We start from the raw sequence: 22,288 nt of genomic DNA on the forward strand, positions 1-22,288 counted from the left end.
CGGACAGACAGACAGACAGACAGACAGACGGACAGACGGACGGACGGACGACGGACAAAATGTGATCAGAAAAGCTCACTTGAGCCTTCGGCTCAGGTGAGCTAAAAAATATGGGAGAAAAGTTACATAATCAACTTTGGTGGTGGTGGGGGTGGGGGGGCATGATCAGCTCGTTTAATATATAGTGTCATTTCAGGATACATTAAGATAAATGGCATACATTTATTGGCTTGCATTGAGGGTTAATTCTGACTTAGAACAAGTCAATAAATGTTTTGTTATACATGCATGTACTTTTACCTCATCAGCAAGTCTAATATATCATATAAATTTATGCTCATGCAGTAAAAACATTGGAAATGTTGGACTTTGATAGATTCATAAAGGAAACAATTTTTAAAGGTATAACAATAGTCAATATATAATTAAAAACAAGTTTCTATACTTTTCAAATACAGGATCATTTATTTATTTTAACATGACATATCTATATATCCAAAGAAAAAATGAAAAATAAATATAATGAAAATGTTAAACAAACCTTCTAAAAGATACAATTTTGATTTGATCATACTGCATCTCTTCAGATGTCTAAGAGCCTATTGATACTATCTCAGATACACACATTGCATGATACCTCCAAGAAAAACAAATCAAACACTCCCATCCAAGAGTTCCATTTTCTTATTTCCCTTCAGAATAAATGCTCCAATCTTTTTGATAACGGTTCAATCTCAAAGCCATAAAAATCAATGATGTAGTTGACTCTAAAGAGCATCTTTTATGCACTGATGGCCAGATTGATTGTTTCAATATCCAAGTACATATGATGCAAAATTAGTATGCTACCCCAGCCGCTAAATGAAACTTTTCAATATTCAGATTAGATACATGATCATTGAAGACAAAATCCATGCAAGTCTTTTCTTCTTCTGCTGGGATTTTTTTAAATAAAAATAAAAGTTCTTTCAGTCCATTGTAATTGGCCTAAAATGCACCAGACATTGATTTAAAATTTCTAGAAAACAATCTGATCCCCCCATCAAAATCAATTTTCCAATTATGCCATGAGCTCAAGTAAAAATGTTTCAAATCAACTAGCAACATTAACGATTTAATTATTAATATGTCAGAACATATACATTTGTATCTCTGAACAAGTACAAATGGCAGTCAAAGTCCTTTTTTAAATCTATTTTATCTTGCACATGTTGCAGAATAAAATATTTTATCATTGAAATTATAGAATCTAGATTGAGAACATTCTATATTTGGCTGAAGTATCTACAGTACAGCCATGGTAATCCAGACAACATAATCAGATGTCTCTTTTCAAACAAAATTTGTGAAGACAGAATTTACATTTATGCCTACCAGGTACCTTTCAGTTATCCAGATAATTCATTAACCTGGACAATTTGCTTAAGAATGCAAGCATTCAGATTCATGAGGTTCAACTGTATACCACACACAAAATTAAAAAAGAAATCACACAAAATAATGGACTGAAAGGTTGATATATATATTATTATAACAGTAACTTGATCCGAAGAGCCATATCACATCAAGATGACAGGCGCGGATCTGATGCTCCGGGCCTGTCAACAAGACGTGATACATGTACGTACGGCTCTTCGAATCAAGTTACTGTTATAATGGTAAATTTATTATATACCCCTTTACAACTAGCAAAATATAATAAAATGAAACTTTTCAGATCAATTACATAACTTTTATGTATTAAACAAACCATTTGTCAAGGAACTTTTTGATGCAAGAGAATAAAAACGTCATTTATCTGTGTACTATGTCATCAGTTTCAGAGAGGGGTGATATGGATTCAAAAAACCTTAGTGTGGTGATCCGGAACATCGGATCACACCGTCACCTGAATGCACAAATTCAACAGTAAACTGAGTGACAAACAGTTGGGTATATAATAAATATACACATGTATATAGTTTCTGCATATCAAAAGAATGAAAAATATCAATATACAGTGATACTAAAGAACAAAATCAATTTGAAAGCAGGTTAATATGTTTTCCAACTGATATCTTTTCTGTTGAATTTGGAAACCCTTTAGGATCAATATATATTATTCAACCTGATATTTTTCAGATATTGGACAATGAATATAGCTTCCAGTTACAAATGTAACTCCCATGAAAGCTTTCCAAAATCAGAGGTAATATATTTATGTTTTATATTGTAGTATTTGATTATAAATAACTCAGATATAAGGAAGTGAATTACATCAGTTTTATACTATTTTCTCATTATTTTAATGGTAAACTGTTATAATTAAGAACTAGCTTGTTTATAAGGAATATTCAGCATCCAGAAAGTGACAATCATTCCCTGATATAAATCTTATTGCATACATGATTCCTAGATTGGAATATAAGTCTCTGTTTTCAGTCTTAGCAATTTGAACATTTCAAGCCTTTGCAGCAAATTGATATACCTATAATTTAAAGGCTCACCTACATGTGTATATAACAATAATACATGTATTTCATTAACAGAAGTCCTCAAAATTAGGTGAGAATATGCACATACTATATGTCCAACTGTCTTTAAAGATTAATGTGGGCATATGATAATACAGGGTATCTGAAGTTTTTATTAAATATATATTTTGATAGGAAAACCTTAACTACAATTCATAGTGTTTTTAAAAATCATACAGTCCATGTATATTACAAGTAGTAATGTAATTCATCTATGAAACAGCAGTTTATCACAAATTTTCCTGAAATCTTTCTTTAAATATTTTCATATGAGATTTGAAACTATTTGATTAAATATTTGTAGTTCCTGATTGAACTGTACTCACTTTTTCTTCTGTTTAGATTCCTTCTTTTCCTTTATCTTTGGCACTTCCTCTTCCTGTAAAACCTCTTCCTGTTTGACTGTTGGAGGAGGTTCTTGTTCGACCAGACTCATTTCTTTGAACACAATATTTTGGCGATTATTGACTTCCTCTTTGTGTTTTTTGTCTTCTTTCTTTCTTGTTTCTTCCACAGCCCTCTTCCTACAATACATTTAATTAATAAATTCTCCTTTGATGAATTAATATATAAAATTTTAATATCACATTAAAACTGGAGAAATATTTAACAATAATCTGCTGTGTTGGAAAGATAATATGGTCCTGAAGAAACACATTAGCATACAACCTATACAATTTATGCTAATTTTGATAAAGTATTTGCATTTGGAATCAATTTGAAAACAAAATTTCAGATTTCAAACATTGGCCAGTTCTGCCTACCTTGCAGCCTCTTTTCGAAGCTGGTCATGTTTCATCAGCAGTTTTTTCCTTTCTGAAAAAGTCTTCCTGATTCTATAGCCTCTGAACACTTTCTGCAAAATTCATCAGTTAATATGTTATGTACTTGTTTCAAAAGTAGCAAAAATAAGTTATCCAGTACCCAAACTGCACTCTTAGTAAACCATAGAAATAATGCATTCTGGCTTGTCATGAGGTAGCCACTTACTGATACGAAGATTCTCTATAATTGAGAGTAATCTCTGCTTCAAGAATATAATATCCTTGAATGAAGGTAAACAATGCATAGACAAATCACATAACTTGGCTTTCCAGAGATAATATGATAATACACACCATGAAATTCAGAATATCATGATTATTATTGACTGATTGCTTACCTGGATACTGAGGGCAGCTAGATCCTGAATACCCGTAATAGACAGCGCCCCCTGCTCCAGCATGTACTGCGCTACATCATGGTGCTCTCCCATCAAAGCATAATCCAGGGGTGTGTACCTAAAACATTGAAGCAGTTAGACTTTACATTAAAGCACACACATATATCATCTGGAAATGAAAGTGTTACACAAACAGATTTTATGAATTTATGACCTTGAACTTTGACCTTTTGACCTCAAAATCAATAGAGGTTTTCTTTAGGTCATAGGGAGTTGTGGTATAAAATTTCATTGCAAAAACTCAAAGGCTTGAGATATCTTCTGGATAAAATATGTTACACGCCGACAGACATAGAGACAGACAGATGGACTGACTGACAGATGGACAGACAGACAGATCCAAATTAATATCCACCACTTTCAGTGAAAGTGGGGGATAAAAAGTGGTTGGGACCTCCAACTCACTTTGACATGTTCCTGGTATTCTAGATACTGGTGTTCGAGATAGCAAAGTTTAACTGTATATATCTCTATAATTTCTCTAACACTTTAATATGTGGAAGTATTTTGACAGTCCCACCATGCAGTGTTAAACTATGTATAGAAACTTTGTGTAGAATTTTTCTAATCTCATCTTCTTTTTGGGTTTTTAATGAAATCATTGCAAAAATTTTCTGTTTTAACAAAACAGTGTGGTCTCCCCTTTGTGATCCTTTATGAATAAAATCTTCTTCCTTCCTTCTTTAATACTTAATTTGTTCAATGATCAAGTTTGGCAAAATACTACAGTACTGTAAATCACTTTTTTTTATTTGTTAGCTAGAACTTTATTTTTGCAAAATTATGTGAGACTGTCTTCTCACAGAAATTTTAAATACCAAGTAACACTCTCCCAAAAATAACATGTCATGAAAATTAAGTGATCTACAGTATTTGGAGAACAGGTTGAAATTTGAGTTTCAACAAGATACTAAGACAAAGTGATAGTCACAAGGTAATCTGTTTCAGAAAAGCTCACTTTTGGCAAAAATTATGCATGTAACAGGAAGTTTACTTGTACATTTTGTACTTCATTACAATGAAGAGCAATTACAAGATACATCTCAGGTATAACTTGCTATATTATATTGCCTCTGAAAACGTCTTTATGGTCTCAGAGAAATACAGGGGGAAAAAATCCTACTCATGCAGTCAATGTCGCTTTAAAAATATTTTAAATTCAATTTCCACTTCACATTGCTGCAATTAAATTGAAAATCATTCTGCATTCAAATTGTATGCTTAAAAAAAACATTGTTTGCAGTCTGTTGAAACCAATCACTCTGTATCAATGAAATATGAATTGTTGAGTTATTATTTCTTGATTAAATTAGTAAAGGCAAATACAGTTAAATACCAATATTTGTCCATTTCTAAATGATATTTGCATAAACTCATGTAAGAAGCTATTGAAATTTTCAAACGTAAACAAAATTTCAATTTGACTTTGGTCAAAACTGGCACTTATATGTTAATCATTAATTGCGTCAAGATAACTTGCAGTGAAATAATAACTGCTGCCAAATCTCTTTTCTGAACAAATATTTTTGAATTTTACAACAAAGTATTTGTTTAGCAGTGGGACCCAGGAAGAAAATAGAAATGGAAGGTTTTCAATGAACGCATGTTGGATTAAATTCCTAAGTAATTTAGGACATTGTGATGAATTAGCTTGTGTAATTAAAAATGAAATTTTACTGTAACATGCTGTAAGATATGAATAGTATACTTCACTGAGCTACATCAATATCTAGAAATAAGAGTAAAGGTCACTGGAAAGATGAACATGAAAAATACTGAAATATTCCCAGCAAAAAATAATGAGGTAATCCTTCAAAATATTCTAAATATATACATTGTAAATGAAATAAGAGCAAAATAATCAAAGGTCAGTTTATATAAAGTCATAAGGAAGGTCATAGAACCCTGATATGGTTGAGATGCTCTCACTAAGATGCATCTGTGTATGAAAAAGTTGTATGAATTGAATTTGAAGAATACCTGTGATAAAGAAAAAGAGCTAAATGAGAAATATCGGAAAAAAGTTCAAAACCACAGGGAAGGTAACTGTCACAAAATTTTCAACAAATTGCTCTCGTGCACAATTTGTATATGATGTACATGTAGATCTGCATTAAAAAGTGTATGTATGATGAAATATATTATCCATTTTTTTTAATAATCATTAATTATGTGCTGGGTTATGAACAGAGGAGAGACAGATGACTATAGCATACTGAATGCCCTGCAGATTTACATCTGTACTTTCCTTGGCATAATATAAGCACATTGCATAAGCTTCAACGTTGCCAAGTGTAAAATTAGTGAAAAATTCAAGAGTTGTCTCTCTTGGTTTTATATGCATAATAATTGTCTTGATATTCTGCAGCTTTGCACTGCAACCATGATGTATGAGAAAATAATTGTGTACAATAGAAAGCATACATGTATGTACTGGCCTCCAAGACAAGAAAATGCTGAGAAGTAATACAAACGATTTACGCAAATCAAACAATTTTTAGAAGTATTTTTTGCTACAAAGCAGTTTGTATCAAGTGTAGCAGTACCTACCAAGAAAATAAATCTTGATACAAGTACTGGATATTGTATCTCAGCAATACACCAAGAGAAAAAAGAAAGCAACAGACACATTCAAGATTCAAGCAATATGTCTGGAGAAAAAGAACTGACGAAAACATTACAGCAACGCTGGAGAAAAGTTTTTAATTACTCCGATACTTTTTGTTCAAGTATCCCATCCCTGGATAGATTGGTAAAATATCATGTTAAGTAGTGCCGTTTTACATACCATGCATCATAAGCCTGTGGCCCTTTTCACAAAAAATCTTACAACTAAGACAAAAATTATCTCATTCTAACAAGTACTTATTAGCCATAGTAGGACACAAAAAATCTTATTTTTCTATAACATTAGATTACATTGTAAAAATATTAACAAAATAAAATATGCTTTGTTGCTTTATATATAAATTATTTAACAAAAAATTACAGTGTCAAATTTTCATCTTGGTTGTACGATGTTTTAATTGTGAAAGGGGCCACTGGAGTTAAAATGACCTTTTATCAATCGAGCCGTTGCCTTGATACTTATACATTTGAGTGTGGTTCAATGTGCCTGATACACTAACCTGTCCTCTGTCATCTCCATATGGTTGGGAAAAGCTTGGTACTCGATCAGTAACTTAACAGCATCTAAATGTCCTTTGCTACACCCCCAGTGTAAAGCTGTCATACCCTGAAATAGTTAATGTTGTTATAATTCAACTGTATGGTAAATGTTCATTTCATTATCAACTTTTCAATCAATGCAACTCAAAGAAATCAAAGTTATGTTAGTTTCATGTTGTGAAAAAAGCACTTGTCCACTCATCCTGGACAAGTAAAAATCAACCAAGGACAAATGGATGGTCACAATCTGCTTATCCCTGGTGACGAGTAAAATTTATGGCATGATAATTTTCTTCTGTTTATATGATCCAGTCAAAATGCTTTCAGCTTTGATAAAAGACTTAGACTCAGAAGAACGTAGTTTGAAACACAGTTTGAAAAGATGAAGAAATCTATAACAAGCATTAATTGTTATTACTTGGCTAAAAGGCGAGTTTTATGAGAGACAAGTAAAATCATTATGGGGACAAGTGGGTATGATTTCATACTCGTTCCCTGGGACGAGCAGTCACTGAATTTTTTTTCTTACCTGAGTTTTCATTAAAACAGAAACATATCCAATATTTTCAAATTTGAAATATATTGAAATATTGAAAGAAAAACATTCTGGTAAATTGTTGTCATGATCTTGCGATAAGTAGTGAGTAAACGTATATAGATCCATGTATGTATAACACTGAAATTTACACCCTAATGTTTAGTATAACTATAATGAAAAGTACATCCTTTCACATTACTTACATCTCTGTCCCTGGCATTGACATCTGCCTTGTGTTCTATTAAAACCGACATACAGTTCACAAAACCACCATAAGCAGCACACTGCAAAGGAGTCCGCCTGCGGTAGACAAAACAGATGAATTAACCTCAAATAATGCAGAGACATTTTTCCTTCTAAATCAGTGGAATATTTATTCACATACAGGTAGAACAGAACAGAAGTCCCACTTTGGGGAATTTCACTTGAAAACATTTTAACAATATTTTATGTATTTTTATTTTGGTTGATTTTAATTTCAGCTGATGACTTTTTTTTTTTTAAAGAAAAGTATTTACAACTACATGAACAAGCTGGTAGCTAGTGTATGCTCTATATATGACGAGTTTAATTAACTTCAGAATCTCAATCTGTGATATCTTGTTCAGTTAAAGTAATTAATCTTTAAAGAGTCTTTCCCTAAGAGAAAACAAAGTTTGGCTGTATAAGATTATATCTTAGAAATCTACCGACCCTGAGTAATCTCTGATGTTTGGATCCACACCATACTTAATGAGAGTCTGGCAAATGTAGGAATGGCCACCTAAAGCTGCCCTGTTAGAGGAAACAAACAAAATATTAACATGTCAGAAGAAATAAACAGAATATCACCATTGTTTTGATTCAAATTTTATTCTGTGGCACTTATTTCTTTTAAGAATCATCGATGCAAGTAATTGCCATTTGTCTATAAATGAGTATCATCCAAAAAAAAAAAAATCTTTTACACACACTTTCATGTCAGTAAAAATAATTGAAAACCTACCAATGAAGAGGTGACCTTCCATCGAAATCCAGTACATCAACTCTAGCACCGTAATCAATCAGTGACTGGACCACACTTGTGTGTCCCATCTCACAGGCTCGGAACAACGCAGTGTGCTTCAGGCGATCCACAGCATCGATGTGAGCTCCATGGTCCAGTAAAAGTTTCACCGTCGAGGCATGACCTGACAAACCAGCAGCATGAAGGGCTGAAACACAAAAGAAATCGAAAATATACTTAACTTGTACATGGAATGTTTATGGAAGATTAATAAAAGTTCATAAAATCACCAAATTTATTAAATTGTAAGAGAATGTCATTCATCAGTCTTTAGCCTCAAGAGGAATTGAAAAGTTAGTCCTGCAAAACACATTAAAGGACTATCAATTTCACACATATATTTCGTTTATTCAAATGCACAACATGAATTCTAACCCAAGCAAGTAATTAAAGAGCATGGGTAACTTGACTCACCTGTTCCTTCATGACTGTCCACCTGTTGTATATCAACGTTATGTTTGAGGTAGACTCCTATGACTTCATCTGCACCCTTCCCAGCAGCCCATATAAATGCAGAGCGACCCTCAATGTCTGGCTCATCCACAACATTTTTACACGAAAGAAAAACTTCAACCGTTTCCTAAAAGAAAAAAAAAATTCCGAGTAAATGTGCATCATAAGAGTTATTCCCCTTTTGTCATACAATATAGTGCATTTAATATTTTCTCAAAAAAGTGTTCAAACCACGTCAGTGAATAGGTCCACTGTAAGTTTGCAAAGTGTCTAAATAATACAATAAAATTCTCTATCCATGCAGACTTACAAATATTTTAAAATCATTCTAAAATCAATATTGCTCTTTCGTTGATTACTTTTGAGGTCTTACATAGTGATTATTCTGGGCTGCATAATGGAGTGGGGTGGCACCATTCGAATCTGACACAGAATATTCAGCACCATTGTCCAACAGCAGAGCAACAACTGCAGAATGGCCTGTCAAGTAAGAAATCATCAGTGATACAATGTGCAAAGAGAATTCTGCTAATAAATATTTGCTTTGCTTGCTCTTATACCATTTGATAAATTTTTGGCATTACCAAGAGAGTTTATGCATGAAGGCTTATGCATGTCATACTGAAATTTCAAAATTTGATCCATTGCACTTGTGATATTTGAAACTTACCTAGCACAGCTGCCCAATGCAATGGTGTCCTGAACATGTTATCTAGAGCGGACACATTACAGTTCTCCACTGACGTCTAAAAGATCGCACAAATCAAAATGAATAGTCATTAGCATAATATACTGGTGACATGAAACCATGCCAGGTAATCAAGATTAAAACACTAAATTAATGGTATTACACTAAAAATATGTACAGGTCTACAATGGAATATTCAGAGAATACAGATAAATCCTACCAGTGCTCTAACAATGGCCTCGTTTCCATCTGCTACAGCCAGATGAAGAGCTGTCCTTCCCTCATAATCCTGCCAATTTATAACACTGGGTGTTGTCTCCTGTTAATGGAGGAAATTCAGTTATTGTGGAAAATGTAATGTGTGTTACATACATGTATATTACAGTGTATATGTATTGATGTCAGAGATAGTCATTTTGATTCATATGCCTACATAACACTATAGAGAAAAGTCGTAGTAATGAAATACAGAAGGACAGATATATCTAGCAGATAGAAACAAAATACCTTGCATTATGCTTTAAGATTTTTTAAAAAAAATTTCAGGTGAGTTGCCCTTGAAATAAAATTATTACTTTTTGAACTCCTAGCTTAATTGAGAATAACTCTCCATTGATACACACCAGGGATGGGGTCAATTACTTTAAAAAGTAATTAATTAAATTACAATTACTTTGACTTTTTCTTCAATTAAATTACAATTAAATTACAGGCTTTCTAAGACATGTAATTAATTAAATTACAATTACTTTGCAAAAGTAATTAATTAAATTACAAATTACATTTTTAATTTTTTGAAAATTTTTATAATCCTTGTCAATGAATATACAGAACATCATTTATTTGTATATAAGCTCAGACTCTGCACAAACAGTACTAGAAATAATATGCTATAGGCATTGTGTATCATTCTGGTTTAATTAAATTTTATAACATTTATTTACAAAACAATAAGAATCTCCTTAAAGAACTATCCGAGATCAGTTTGATGCAGTTTCCACCACACAAAACCTACATGTACACAAATTGCATGGCTTATGATATTTGATTAAAAGTGAGTATTTTAGTAGAGTGAAATGAGTCGCAACTGTAACCCCTCAAATTAAATATTTCCTTTGAAGGTAACCTGAACATCCTAAATTGCTATTTATGTTGAACAATTTTACTTCATAAATCAGAATTGTACAAATAGAAAATTCATTCATAAAAATCTGTTAAGATGTTAAAATAATTATCAAATTGAAAGGTTTTTTTTTTTCTAAAGCTAGCGGAGCATTTTAAATTGATATAATTATCTTCATTGGCTTTGTCTTCTAAATCATGGAATGAATATCTCTATAGAGGAGTTGATTTGTTTTGATTGCAATTTAAAGCTGTGATCTGGAGGGCAATTATCTCTTCCCAACAAGAGAGAACTTAATTAATGACACACGCCTTCTTTTTCTTTATTATTGATCAAACAACAAAGATTGAAATATAATAAATGTGTGTTTCATAGCTGAATAGACCTAAGATAGGTGGTTCAAAATTCATATTTATAAACATAGATCAAAAAATTCAAAATTTACATAATGATTAGAAAGAAACTAGTTTATTATTATCAAGCCAATCATTTAATTATTTTGTAAGCATTTTGTATAAATGAAGGATTGAGGATATGTTTAACAATAAAATAAAAACCAGTAAAATGGGGAGGTAGTGGTGACGATATATCATGAATATATCATGAATGTGTATTATATAAAGTAATTGAATGTAATTGAAAAAGTAATTGAAATTACATGGTATTTTTTCAGTGTAATTAATTAAATTACAAGTAATTGAAAAAATGTTCAATTACAAATTACTTCCAATTACTTCAAAAAATGTAATTAATTACCGTCAATTACAATTACTTTTTTCAATTACCCCATCCCTGATACACACTTAAGTAAACTAGGAATTTAAATTAATAATAAAATTATTATGAATTTCCATATCAGCTTCAGTTTCTATAAGTATCAGAAGGCTTATGTAAGGGTAATTTTAGGCTAGAAGTTGGTGTCAGTATTTAATAGAATATATGCCAGGAGGACTTACAAGTATTGTTTTGACACAGTTGACTGCCTCTGAATCCCTGCTACTTGCAGCCCAGTGGAGTGGTGTTTTCCCCTCAACATCAGGAATACCAATGTTAGAATCCTACAAAAATAATATGCTAATAACAGCGATCAATCACTTTTACTCAAAATAAAACCAAAAAGTGCACAGTATATATATCCTAATTTTAGTGACAGTAAGACAATGAAAGCAGGGACCAACATGAATTCTAAAGGAATAGTTTTAGCTGAAAAAAAGGAAAGTTCATAACTTTACCATGTTCTTCTTAAAAAACAGAATTAAAATCCTTTAATATGAATATGAATGAATGCTAGTAAGGCTTATATATACATTGTTCATGTGACTTACCTGCTTTATCAACATCTTCACATGTTCCATATTGCCATATGATGCTGCCCAGTGGAGTGCTGTTCTCTGTGGAAAACAATCAGATGGATTAAATATATTTTTACTTTCCAGTCTACAACTCAATTTCTTTGTTTACAAGAATGTAGTAAATTAAAAGATCACTTTTTTTTTTTGGTTTTTGCTTTAAACATTACAACATATTTTTCTTTATCAAAAATCTATGTCCCATAAATGCCAATCTCTGTCAATTAAGCAGGAGGCATATCTAGTAAGCACTTCTTTTACACCATTTTCAAAGCCCTTGTGCACTTATTAGGGTAAATACAGTAATTCTGTTCTGCAATTTGTACCTTATTTCTGTCTTGGTCATCAATTTCCCCTGGTGACAGTTGCCGTAGCAACAGAGCCATGCATTTAGGTGACTTATGCCGGGTACAGAGATGTACAGCTGTTTGACCTTCGTTGTCCTTGTCTCTTATGCTAGCCCCCTTAGCCAGGAGTAATTTCAACATTCGCAGGTTACCCTGTAAAAAGGTTCATATTAAGGTGGAGTATGTACAGTCAAACTCATTATCTAGAACTTAATGAAGCCTACAAAAATCTTTGTGATATCCAAGTATTTGAGACATTGGGATTAAAATATATAAAGACAAGTGGTTGGATGAACTTACTCATTATGACATATCCATGGTATTCAAGATATTGATGTTCATTCAAGAACAATCAAAATCTACCAGTAGATCACAATTGGATACTTTTATCATGGAAAATTATCATGTTTATTTCTGCTTAACATTCCATGCATCACTGAGACTAACCTTATGAGCTGCCCAGTGAAGGGCAGTGCGGCCACCTTTATCCTTGCAATTTACATTTGCTCCAGCCCTCAGCAGAAGTTCTGCACACTCCAGTCTGTCAGCAAGGATAGTGAACATTAAGGGGGTTCTCCCAAACTGGTCCCCATGGTCAATATCCTGTCCACTAGCTGTAAAAGAGAAACAAATCTGAGTCAAGTAAAAATCATAAATAAAAGTTAGACAAAGACTTCATGGAATGACATAGCAATCGTTGCATTTTCCTATTATGGGGATGACAAAAGAATGAATGTATGACAAACAATAATATTTTTTTTAATTTTTTTTTTTAACATGTCCATGTTTTTTAAAAAATAAATTCTTTAATTTTAAATTAATTGTCATCTATCATTTTTTAAATGCATCTCTATCAACTAGATAAAGCTACAACTCACAGACAATGATTTTGGCCAGCTGAGCTTTGTCACCATTGACTGCGGCGGCATGCATCTGCGTGACAACATCCGACCTCTTGAGATCTTGCTCATCTTTCCTTATATTTTCACCGGTGCTCTCATCCATCTACAGGAAATATTTTATTCGTCTTAAACAAAACAAACCCATCTCCTTAAGTAAACTACAAGAATCTTATTAGTACTACATTCTATGCTCTAAAGAACTATATGAGATATATGCACATTTTTGCCCCCACAAAAGTCAAATTTTGAAAATTTCTTGAAATGTGCTGAATTGAATATATTGTATGAAAAATCTGAATTAACAAAAAATATTATAGTTTTGAAGTAGGCTATTGGCAAATTTTTGTTTCTATGATGTCACAAACTATTTCAATTTTGCTTTATTTTTCAAAAAGAGGACAAAATGGACAAAAATTATTCCATTTTTACCATATGTTTTATTTTACCTGCTCCATGACAATATTCACATATTTCATTGATATTATCATTCTACACATCATATCAAAACATTGAGTTGGAGCAGAACTGTGCTCATGTAGTGACTTTTCCTCAAAATATCTACGTAATATACACCCTTTTCTCTATAATTCACGGAAATTTTGAATTTAGGTCATTTTCCTGACATCATATCTAACATACGGCATCATGGCTGATGAAAATGCTTAATACTTTGAAATCTGCAGATATCCCCCTGGTTTAGGACGTAATTTTAGATTTCTCTGTCAACATCTGATTTTGGGGGCAAATATTGGTCATTAACGAATATAGTCTTAAATTTATACCTATACTGCCAGGGATGTCATTAAAAAAAATCAAATAATTGGTTTCCAGTCCATGATATTATTGCTCAACTGAATAACTAGAGTGTCACTGACTTCTTTATCCAGAAATACAAAAAAATAATAATCCAGTTATTAAAGCTGGAATGAACATGAAACTATTAATGCATGCACATTCCTTTGCCTGTTTTACAGTACTTGTTGATCGACAGCACTCTAAGTACCTACCCATAACAAAGTTATATTTCTTGGCAAACACAAATATTTATGAAATATTAATTAGATAAAACTAAGTGTGAACACATATGCAAACATATCCCTAGATTTGTTGTAACCTTGTACTTTTTATATCTCTCAACTTACTGATTGATTTGGGGCCCTCTCTGGCCCCGTTGATGTCAAGTCATTTCCAGATATCTGAAAAGAGATTGAAATATTTATATATTTTTTTAATTCTTGCATCTCTTTGCTCAAAATCTCTTTTCAAAAGTTGTGTAAATATAGTATATGCTCCTAAATAACACAGCCATGGAGAAGTGTGTGTTCTCAAAATCAAAATGCAATTCTTTGACATCTCAAACATTGACATATTGAAAACAATGTAATTTTAGTGGGGATTTTTGTTGTTTTTGTGGTATGAAGAGTCCCATGAATTCACACCCTCCACAAAGTGTAAAATTTTAAATAAAGAATAACTCAGCATTTCTTCAAAATCTACTTGAATCAATATTTTTTTCCTTAAACCACGAAAATCTGACTCCACGAAAATATGTGATTTTACAGTATGTTGAAGTGAAATGGCAATTAAACCAAACCTTCAGATGAATTTGAGCCTTATAAGTACTGGTAATTCCAATATTTTGAAACCCCATATATCTCAGTCGGTGTTTTTCTTTTTTTTTAAGTCTTATATGTTTGAGACAGCCTGTTCGAGACACCAAGATTTGACTATAGTGACTATATGTCCATAGATGAAATTTTGTAAATCAGATATTCCCATGCTCAACATAACTAGTATAGGATGTGACTGTATTTTAAGATACAAAACTGTCATAACTTGATGTTATCTCAAGAATACGCATACACTAAAGTAGTATATGAAACATTCAGTTATATATATAGGTTTCTTCATGACTCCCTCTCTTTCTCTCTCTCTCTCTATTTACAACTAACATCAACAAGTACATAAAAGCAACAGTCACTGTGGATTGTATAATTCTGTACAAAAGGACTTTTCAAAAAAAAATTTTCATGAATAAATTCAGTAACTTAGAATCTCTCTCTCTCACCTGGTCTTGATTTTCAAATCCCATTATTACTGGTGATAGAGAATTATGTCACCTGCATGTTAATAGGCAATCCTCTTCATTAACAACACAAAACAAATATATATCTATCCTATATAGATTAACAGTCTACTGCACTGTATATACTTAGGGAACAACGGAATAAAACACCAACAGATTAAGGCATTTGACCTTCACAAACATTCAATAAATAGATCCACTTGCTTTCAGTTGAGTTCATTTAATATATTGATTGATCCAAATGTTTAATCCCTATTAACACATCCATATTAAAAATGCTAAAATGTTTGAGGCGGTCTTTGACCGAATGTTGTTTTTTTTCCACAAACAAAGGTTTGCTCTTTGCTACATGCAGGATTTTCTTTCCAAAATTACAATTGGTATATATAATCTTTGATAAATAAAAATAACAATGTAAATTAATTTAGATAGTCACTTATCAAAGACGATTGTTGAATGGCCAAGTGTGACAGGTAACGTTAATACCTGCAGAATGAATTTAAATTTGTAGCGAGATATAAGATAAGACCGTTACTGTTTGTGTATGAGAGTCAAACCACAGTGCTATTCAATATTTAAAACAGGTCATAAAATGACCCTCACAAGAAATACAATACACCAATGCAGAAGTTTTTAAAGTCTTTTAAGTATCTCTTAAGGACTTCAATTGGTTAAGCACCGAGTCTTACTTCTATTCTTTTAGAATTATTTAACATTCAATGCTTAGGAGCAAAAAAATTGATAAAATGTACACATTGAGTAGAGCAGGGCCCTTAAAAAAATCAATGAGAGAAAATAAAAGATTTCCAATATTTCTTGTCCAAGTATTTACTGATATATATTCTGTTTAAAATTGATTAGCTGTTGGAGATCCAACTTATCCTATTGCCCTTTCATCCTTATCATTCAAGTTCCTCCCTTCTTACATTTGTACAAAGTCAAATATTTATGCCTCCGTTGTATTTAGCCATTCAATACTTTAATCATATTTGCTTTTCTGTTGGCAACAAACTTACTCTAAAGAAAATTTGAAAACTGAAAATTTTTTGTGTCAGTTTAAAAATGTTACTGAAGACACTTTGGCATGGAAAGGGTAGATACATGTATACAATTAAACCAGTGTAGTCAATGTGAAGATCAAAGTTTGATTTACACAAGGGAACTGTGTTGTTGATGAATCATATATTTATAAGGACACATGGTTGTCCTTTGTAACAGATAGGAAAAATTACTGTGATTTTGGTCCTCGAGAACAGATAAAGAGAACATAATTTGGGATTCACATTATGTTTTTTTTTTTTCCTAGAAAATTCCAGTTTATTCTTCATGTAAAAAACACACTGAAATTCTTTAGCAATCTTTTAATGTTTCTGGATAGGAAAAGAACTATTTACTCTCATAAATAATGCAGAAAACCTCTTCTTTCAAAATGTACAGATATATCTTAATTTACTTCTCTCCCAAGGCAAGTGAAGATACGTCATTCAAAATTCATAACAACAGGCATATGAGCAGAGACTCCAATCACAACTAGATTATTTACAATAAAGGTTTACAGACATTATAAAGGTTCTCCCTGTTGTATGTTATACATTAATAATGTACCAGATAAGTGCTGCTACAGCTGTTCTGATAGGGAGAATTCTTGAATCTGTATCTGCAGCCGACACAACACAACAGGTAGGCAGTGGTCATGTTTCACAGGAACAGGAAGTGAGCACAATCTCCAAAAACTTCAGCAACTCACTCAACATGGCACCAACTTATAAAATCATCTTTAAAAGTTTCTTTTCAAAAAAGACACTTTTTGCTTTTCAAATATGCCTATTGGAAGAAATACAATCTTTTTTTTTCTTTAAAAAAAAAACTTTGTACATGATGAACCAAATATACCATGTTACCGTGGTAACAATTTTGCCAGAAAAATACAGGCTGGTGCAAAAGTTGTGTTAAAGTGATAGTGCTTCAAAGGTGTAATGCATTGCCCACTTAAAGAGGGGGGAGGGGGGTTGAAATTCATATTTATAATAATATTTTCTTTATAGTGAGAATATAGAGATTTGTTGTGAAACAAATTAATGCAAAGTAGAAAATAATTTTCAACATTTAATAATTAGGCCAGGTAAAATTAATCTTTAGATTCTCACCCCCGCCCGCCCCTCTCAAAGTGCCCCGCTCCGTTGTTTTATATTTTGATTTTTGGGTGTCAAAAGTATTTTCATGTATTTTTATTCAGCAAGAATTTGGGTCAAAAGTTAAGAGTTATCTTACGTCTGTATTAAAAGTCGCGTGGCGCTATTTATAGCAAAAAGCCATGTGAACAATGGAGAAAAATCGGCAATAAAAGCAGTTTAAGTACGAAAGGAAAAGATAATTTGTCAGTAAAGAGAAGACAGAGAAGCAAAAATAACATAAAGACATGAGCAAGTTTTTAAAGAGATTTCAACCAAGTAAAAACAGACGAAGAAAATGACACCTGGACAAGTTTTAACGATCTCCTGTTGTACTTGTATGTGATTTTGCATTTTAAAAAAAGACATCGTCGGCAGACTTTAGAGAATAATAGTGCAAAGGAAATGTTAAATCTTAAAAATGTTCAGGCCTAGGCTTTCAGTCTAATATTTTACAGATTTTGCAAATATGACATATGATTTTGTTTGGCATGTGCCGTATCTGTTTACTTGATAATTTGTTAATAGAACTATAAATATTTTAATTTTTTATAACAAGAATCTTCTGTAGACATTTAAAGGATATGAAAACAATAAAATCTATTCATATTGGCATTAACATAATGTAAAGATTTTGTGTACGAAGAGTGTTTTGTTGATACTTTCAATTATAAAAAATAAAAAATAAAATCCGCCCACCCGCCCCAATTTTTCAAGAAATTAGGATGAGAATCTAAATTTTAAATTTATGTGGCCTTAGTTTCGAAAATTTCATGCAACCACTCAGATGTACATGTATATACGTAAATGGTTCTACAAGTATAATAGATGTAGCAAACAGCCAAGAAAATGTGTTTTTAAAAAGCAATGGACAATTCAACAGAAGCAGACACATTTCTTTGCAAAAAAAAAGGGGGGGGTAAAAAAAAAAAACACTGTATTATTCCCCATCTATTCAATGTTCTGTAATAATTAAACTAATTTTTGAGTAATTAACATTTGTGTCTAATATCCACAAAAAATTCTGACTCTATAGGTGATCGGCAAGTTGCAGTTGTTTGATAATAATGTAAACCAATATGTTATAAGATCTTTTTTATATTTGACATAAGTACCGCTGTGGGTGCATTGCATTTCCATACAAGATATTCAAAATAGTCATTACCAGGTACTCATTACCATGACAAAAATAGCATACATTACCACAACATTTTAAGGTATATATGCATAACTCTGAAAATGCTTCTTCCATCTAAATGTAGTTTAATAAATAATCAAGAACTATCTGTCTAATGCAGTGGCTACTATGACTTTTCAATGCATCACCAAAAGTTGAAAGAAAATTTTGAATTTGAAATTTTATCCTATCAAAATTTAAATATGTCACAGTAATGAGCACCATACATCAAGAAGATATGTTGCGGTAAGAAGTCGTAAATTCTTGCAATGCTGAGGTTGCAATTGTTCCTCCCCTGAGCTTTCACTGGCACCACAGTTAATTATCACCTTGTGGTCATGCACTCTAGATCCACTGTGCTACCTGTGGTAAGCTCTGTGCAGTATTTTTCTGTATTCTCAATGGCCATTTATCAAATTCTCAAAAGAAAAAAATTAAGTGCCATTTTGCATATCCAGAAGTGCCGTTTTCCATATAATTGGAAGAGCCATTTTGCATATTTCCAAAGTGCCGTTTTCACCAAGTGCCGTTTTCACTTGCACCCAGTTGTCTACCTGGGACACCAGTCCATCACAGGATAACCCCCAGCCTAAGCCAGCACACATACCCATTACAGCTTGGTGGACTGAGACAATGCAGATAAAAAGTGCCTTGTCGAATGACATGACAAAACATCAACAAGTTGGGAACAATCGCCCAAATGGGATATAATAGAGAGGTTGAGATTTCATACGTGTACGTGTACCGGTACATGTAGTGGGGGAATTCCCTAAATTTTTTGCATATTACGTCATCAGTTTTGGTGTTGATAAGTTTTCTACACGTTCCTACAACTTGTAAAAGGCATCTACATATACACGTAGGTGTAAACTTGTAGCTTTTTCAATAAAAACTAGTCAATTTATGTGTGAAACTGTTATTGTTGTTAATTATTTAGGATGTTAAGTTTCATGAACACTTATTTTAACCGTGTTTTGTTCACTAACTGAAGTCAAACTAATGTCACAAAACTACTAAATAGTTGAAACAGAGACACCGATTACAGTCTACACGTTCATGTTACACGTCATTAAATCTCAACAGACAAATTACAAAAAATGTGTACGTGTACGTAAAAATTTGTGCACATGTACACGTACGCGTACAAGTTTAAAATCTCAACCTCTCTAATAACCTTTCTGGGATATAATATCCCCAATGGGATATAAAGAACAAGGTTCACTTAGGGCCTTTTTTGGCCCTGTGAATTTCACACAAACTGAAATTGCTTGGTTTTAGTTGACAATGCATTAAATATCATTTAGATCTTAGGTGACTGCGTATCTATAAAAAATGACGTAATTTTCTGGCTAGTCAATGCATTATGACGTCATGAAATGCGTCATTTTCCTCATGTCCTGAAAAATTCTACAAAAACAGCCAATTTTTAAAGCTATTTTTCTATATTTAATATAGAGCGCAACCTCTGATCTAAATTATGCAACTTTTAAATGATAGAACTATTTCTGAGGATTACAAAACATGTTTTATATTTTAGATCAGAGGGTGCGCTCGTATTATTTCTCTTCTGTGAAAGTACTCAAATATACTTGTTTTACTTAAAATTCAAGAGCATTGAAATTCCATGAAGCCTGTTTTCCAAGACCTTGTCTTTCAGAAGAAAATTTTTAATAGGAAATGAAAGTACTAAGTCTCTACTTTATCTTGATGTTTAAAATGGAACATAATGTGTTAGTCAATAAATTGGTATATCTACAGGGCCATTTTATTCATAAAGTGAACCTAGCTCTTTACAGTGCAAAAAAAGAAAAATTTTATTTTGGCTATAAATATTACAAATCCGCATCAAAATACTTTCAAAGCAATAACTTTTGGCAAGCAAGTTTTTCTGCAAGTCCCTACGGGTTGTCAGATTGATCCCCAAGAAGTTTACGAACTTCCGAGGGATCAATCTCTTAAATAGTGGTCATACAGAAAAACTTGTTGACCAAAAGTTATTCCTTTATAAGTATCTTGATGCGGATTTATGATATTTATAAACAAGATAAAATTTTTCATTTTTTGCATTGTAAATTTATATCCCATTTGGTCCCAACCTGATCAAGTGACCATGGCAGGGCTTGAACTCGTTAGAATAATCTAACTGTGTCTTGGGACAAGCCCCCACCACACCCGGGTCCGTAGGACAATATCATTTTAACGATAGAACGTTCTATCTAGGCTTGAACCAGTGACTTTTGTGTTACCGACCAAACACCAATGACAACTGAGCCATGTGCTCCACATGACTTTGACATAATTGACAATAAGATATGGAAAACATGTGGCAATTAAAAATCATGATGATGGATAACTTCCTATCTACTATTAACTATAACTTTTTATTAGGCCTATTATTTTTTTTGTTTCACAGTACAATATGACATATACTCATATAGCATTTATAACTGCTTTGTGGAGCTCAATAGTAATTTTCTCTAAAGATTCGAAGAATGCTAAACACATCTTTTAGTATACAATCATAGATGTCCATATTCACAGCTAACCAGCATTTCCTCTGTCGTTTCTCGACATGTCCTGAACAATTAGACAAAGAGAAACAAATAAAATTGTTGATTACCTTGTTTTCTAGCTGAGTATCACTCATAACATTCGCGTTTAAGTTACCTCCCCATAACATTCAGTGGCTCGAAACATAAGTGTTTATTCCAATATTTGTTAACGGATGTTTACAGCAGCAACGCGCTTCAATCTATGGGTGTCTACACAATTCGATCATAAGGCAATTCGGATCGAAGATTCGACTACACGTAAACAAATTTAAGATAATTATTTATTAGCATGTTAAATGTTTCAAATATATTCATGAAGATAAATAATTTTTAATTTTAATTTTTTTATTTTAAAATCAAAAAAAAAAAAAAAAAATTGAAATTAAAAATTATCTATCTTAATGAATATATTTGAAACATTTTAAATATTATTTTAATAATTAATTCAAATAACGTTATATGTATAAAGATCTATTGACAGAATTAATACTAACGTAGGTAAATTAAAAAATACTGTTGTTCAGATTAGCGGCTTTAAAATGGAGTACAAAGTATATTTGTATTGCAATCTTTCAGGTTTAATTTAAATAATTTTTTACAAAATTAAAGTGAAGGAGATTGGACAGCAGACTCAGCCTATTTTCGCCCTCTCCAAATTTTTTTTAAACTGTCTTTTAGGTTTCATAACGGTTTGCTTCAGTGATATTCTCTATTTTTGAGTATATCAGTATATTATCAAGGAATTTTAAGCCAAACACAGACTTGAAATCTTATTATTTTCAGAAAAAGGTCCATGTACATTTGTGTGTGTGTGTGTGTGTGTGTGTTGGGGGGCGGGGGGTCCATGATCATTCTCTTTGCTTAGGTTACAGCTAGGTATGCACCACAGACATGTTTATCTCTGTCGCATTTAGATTGGCTTAATTTTTCTAAAAGCTAGGTGCCGTGTAGTTT

General features: G+C 32.2%; 1 protein-coding gene across 4 annotated transcripts in view; it reads right to left on the reverse strand.

Annotated features, from left to right (window-relative positions):
* Positions 1–21,533, reverse strand: part of LOC133191969 (inversin-like) — a 41,771-nt gene extending 20,238 nt beyond the window's left edge. For 2 of the 4 annotated variants that reach the window (XM_061327763.1, XM_061327761.1), the window contains exons 1-18: positions 17,040–17,152; positions 14,491–14,544; positions 13,325–13,451; positions 12,894–13,060; positions 12,426–12,599; positions 12,076–12,141; positions 11,707–11,808; positions 9,848–9,946; positions 9,610–9,685; positions 9,313–9,419; positions 8,901–9,066; positions 8,427–8,634; positions 8,135–8,215; positions 7,645–7,741; positions 6,864–6,970; positions 3,676–3,793; positions 3,278–3,369; positions 2,840–3,037 (exon numbers count right to left, since the gene is read on the reverse strand). In XM_061327763.1, the coding sequence (XP_061183747.1) occupies positions 2,840–3,037; positions 3,278–3,369; positions 3,676–3,793; positions 6,864–6,970; positions 7,645–7,741; positions 8,135–8,215; positions 8,427–8,634; positions 8,901–9,066; positions 9,313–9,419; positions 9,610–9,685; positions 9,848–9,946; positions 11,707–11,808; positions 12,076–12,141; positions 12,426–12,599; positions 12,894–13,060; positions 13,325–13,451; positions 14,491–14,544; positions 17,040–17,129 (2,129 nt within the window). In that variant the 5' untranslated portion in view covers positions 17,130–17,152. Of the gene's footprint in view, positions 1–2,839; positions 3,038–3,277; positions 3,370–3,675; positions 3,794–6,863; positions 6,971–7,644; positions 7,742–8,134; positions 8,216–8,426; positions 8,635–8,900; positions 9,067–9,312; positions 9,420–9,609; positions 9,686–9,847; positions 9,947–11,706; positions 11,809–12,075; positions 12,142–12,425; positions 12,600–12,893; positions 13,061–13,324; positions 13,452–14,490; positions 14,545–15,416; positions 15,658–17,039; positions 17,153–21,402 lie in introns of those variants that run through there. The other 2 variants (XM_061327762.1, XM_061327764.1) reach the window with 2 other exon arrangements.
* Between the last annotated feature and the right edge of the window lie 755 nt (positions 21,534–22,288).

This window comes from Saccostrea echinata, unplaced genomic scaffold (genome assembly GCF_033153115.1).
Source record: "Saccostrea echinata isolate AGI-Se365-2 ecotype Australia unplaced genomic scaffold, CSIRO_AGI_Sech_v1 ptg000025l, whole genome shotgun sequence".
NCBI lineage: Eukaryota > Metazoa > Mollusca > Bivalvia > Ostreida > Ostreidae > Saccostrea > Saccostrea echinata.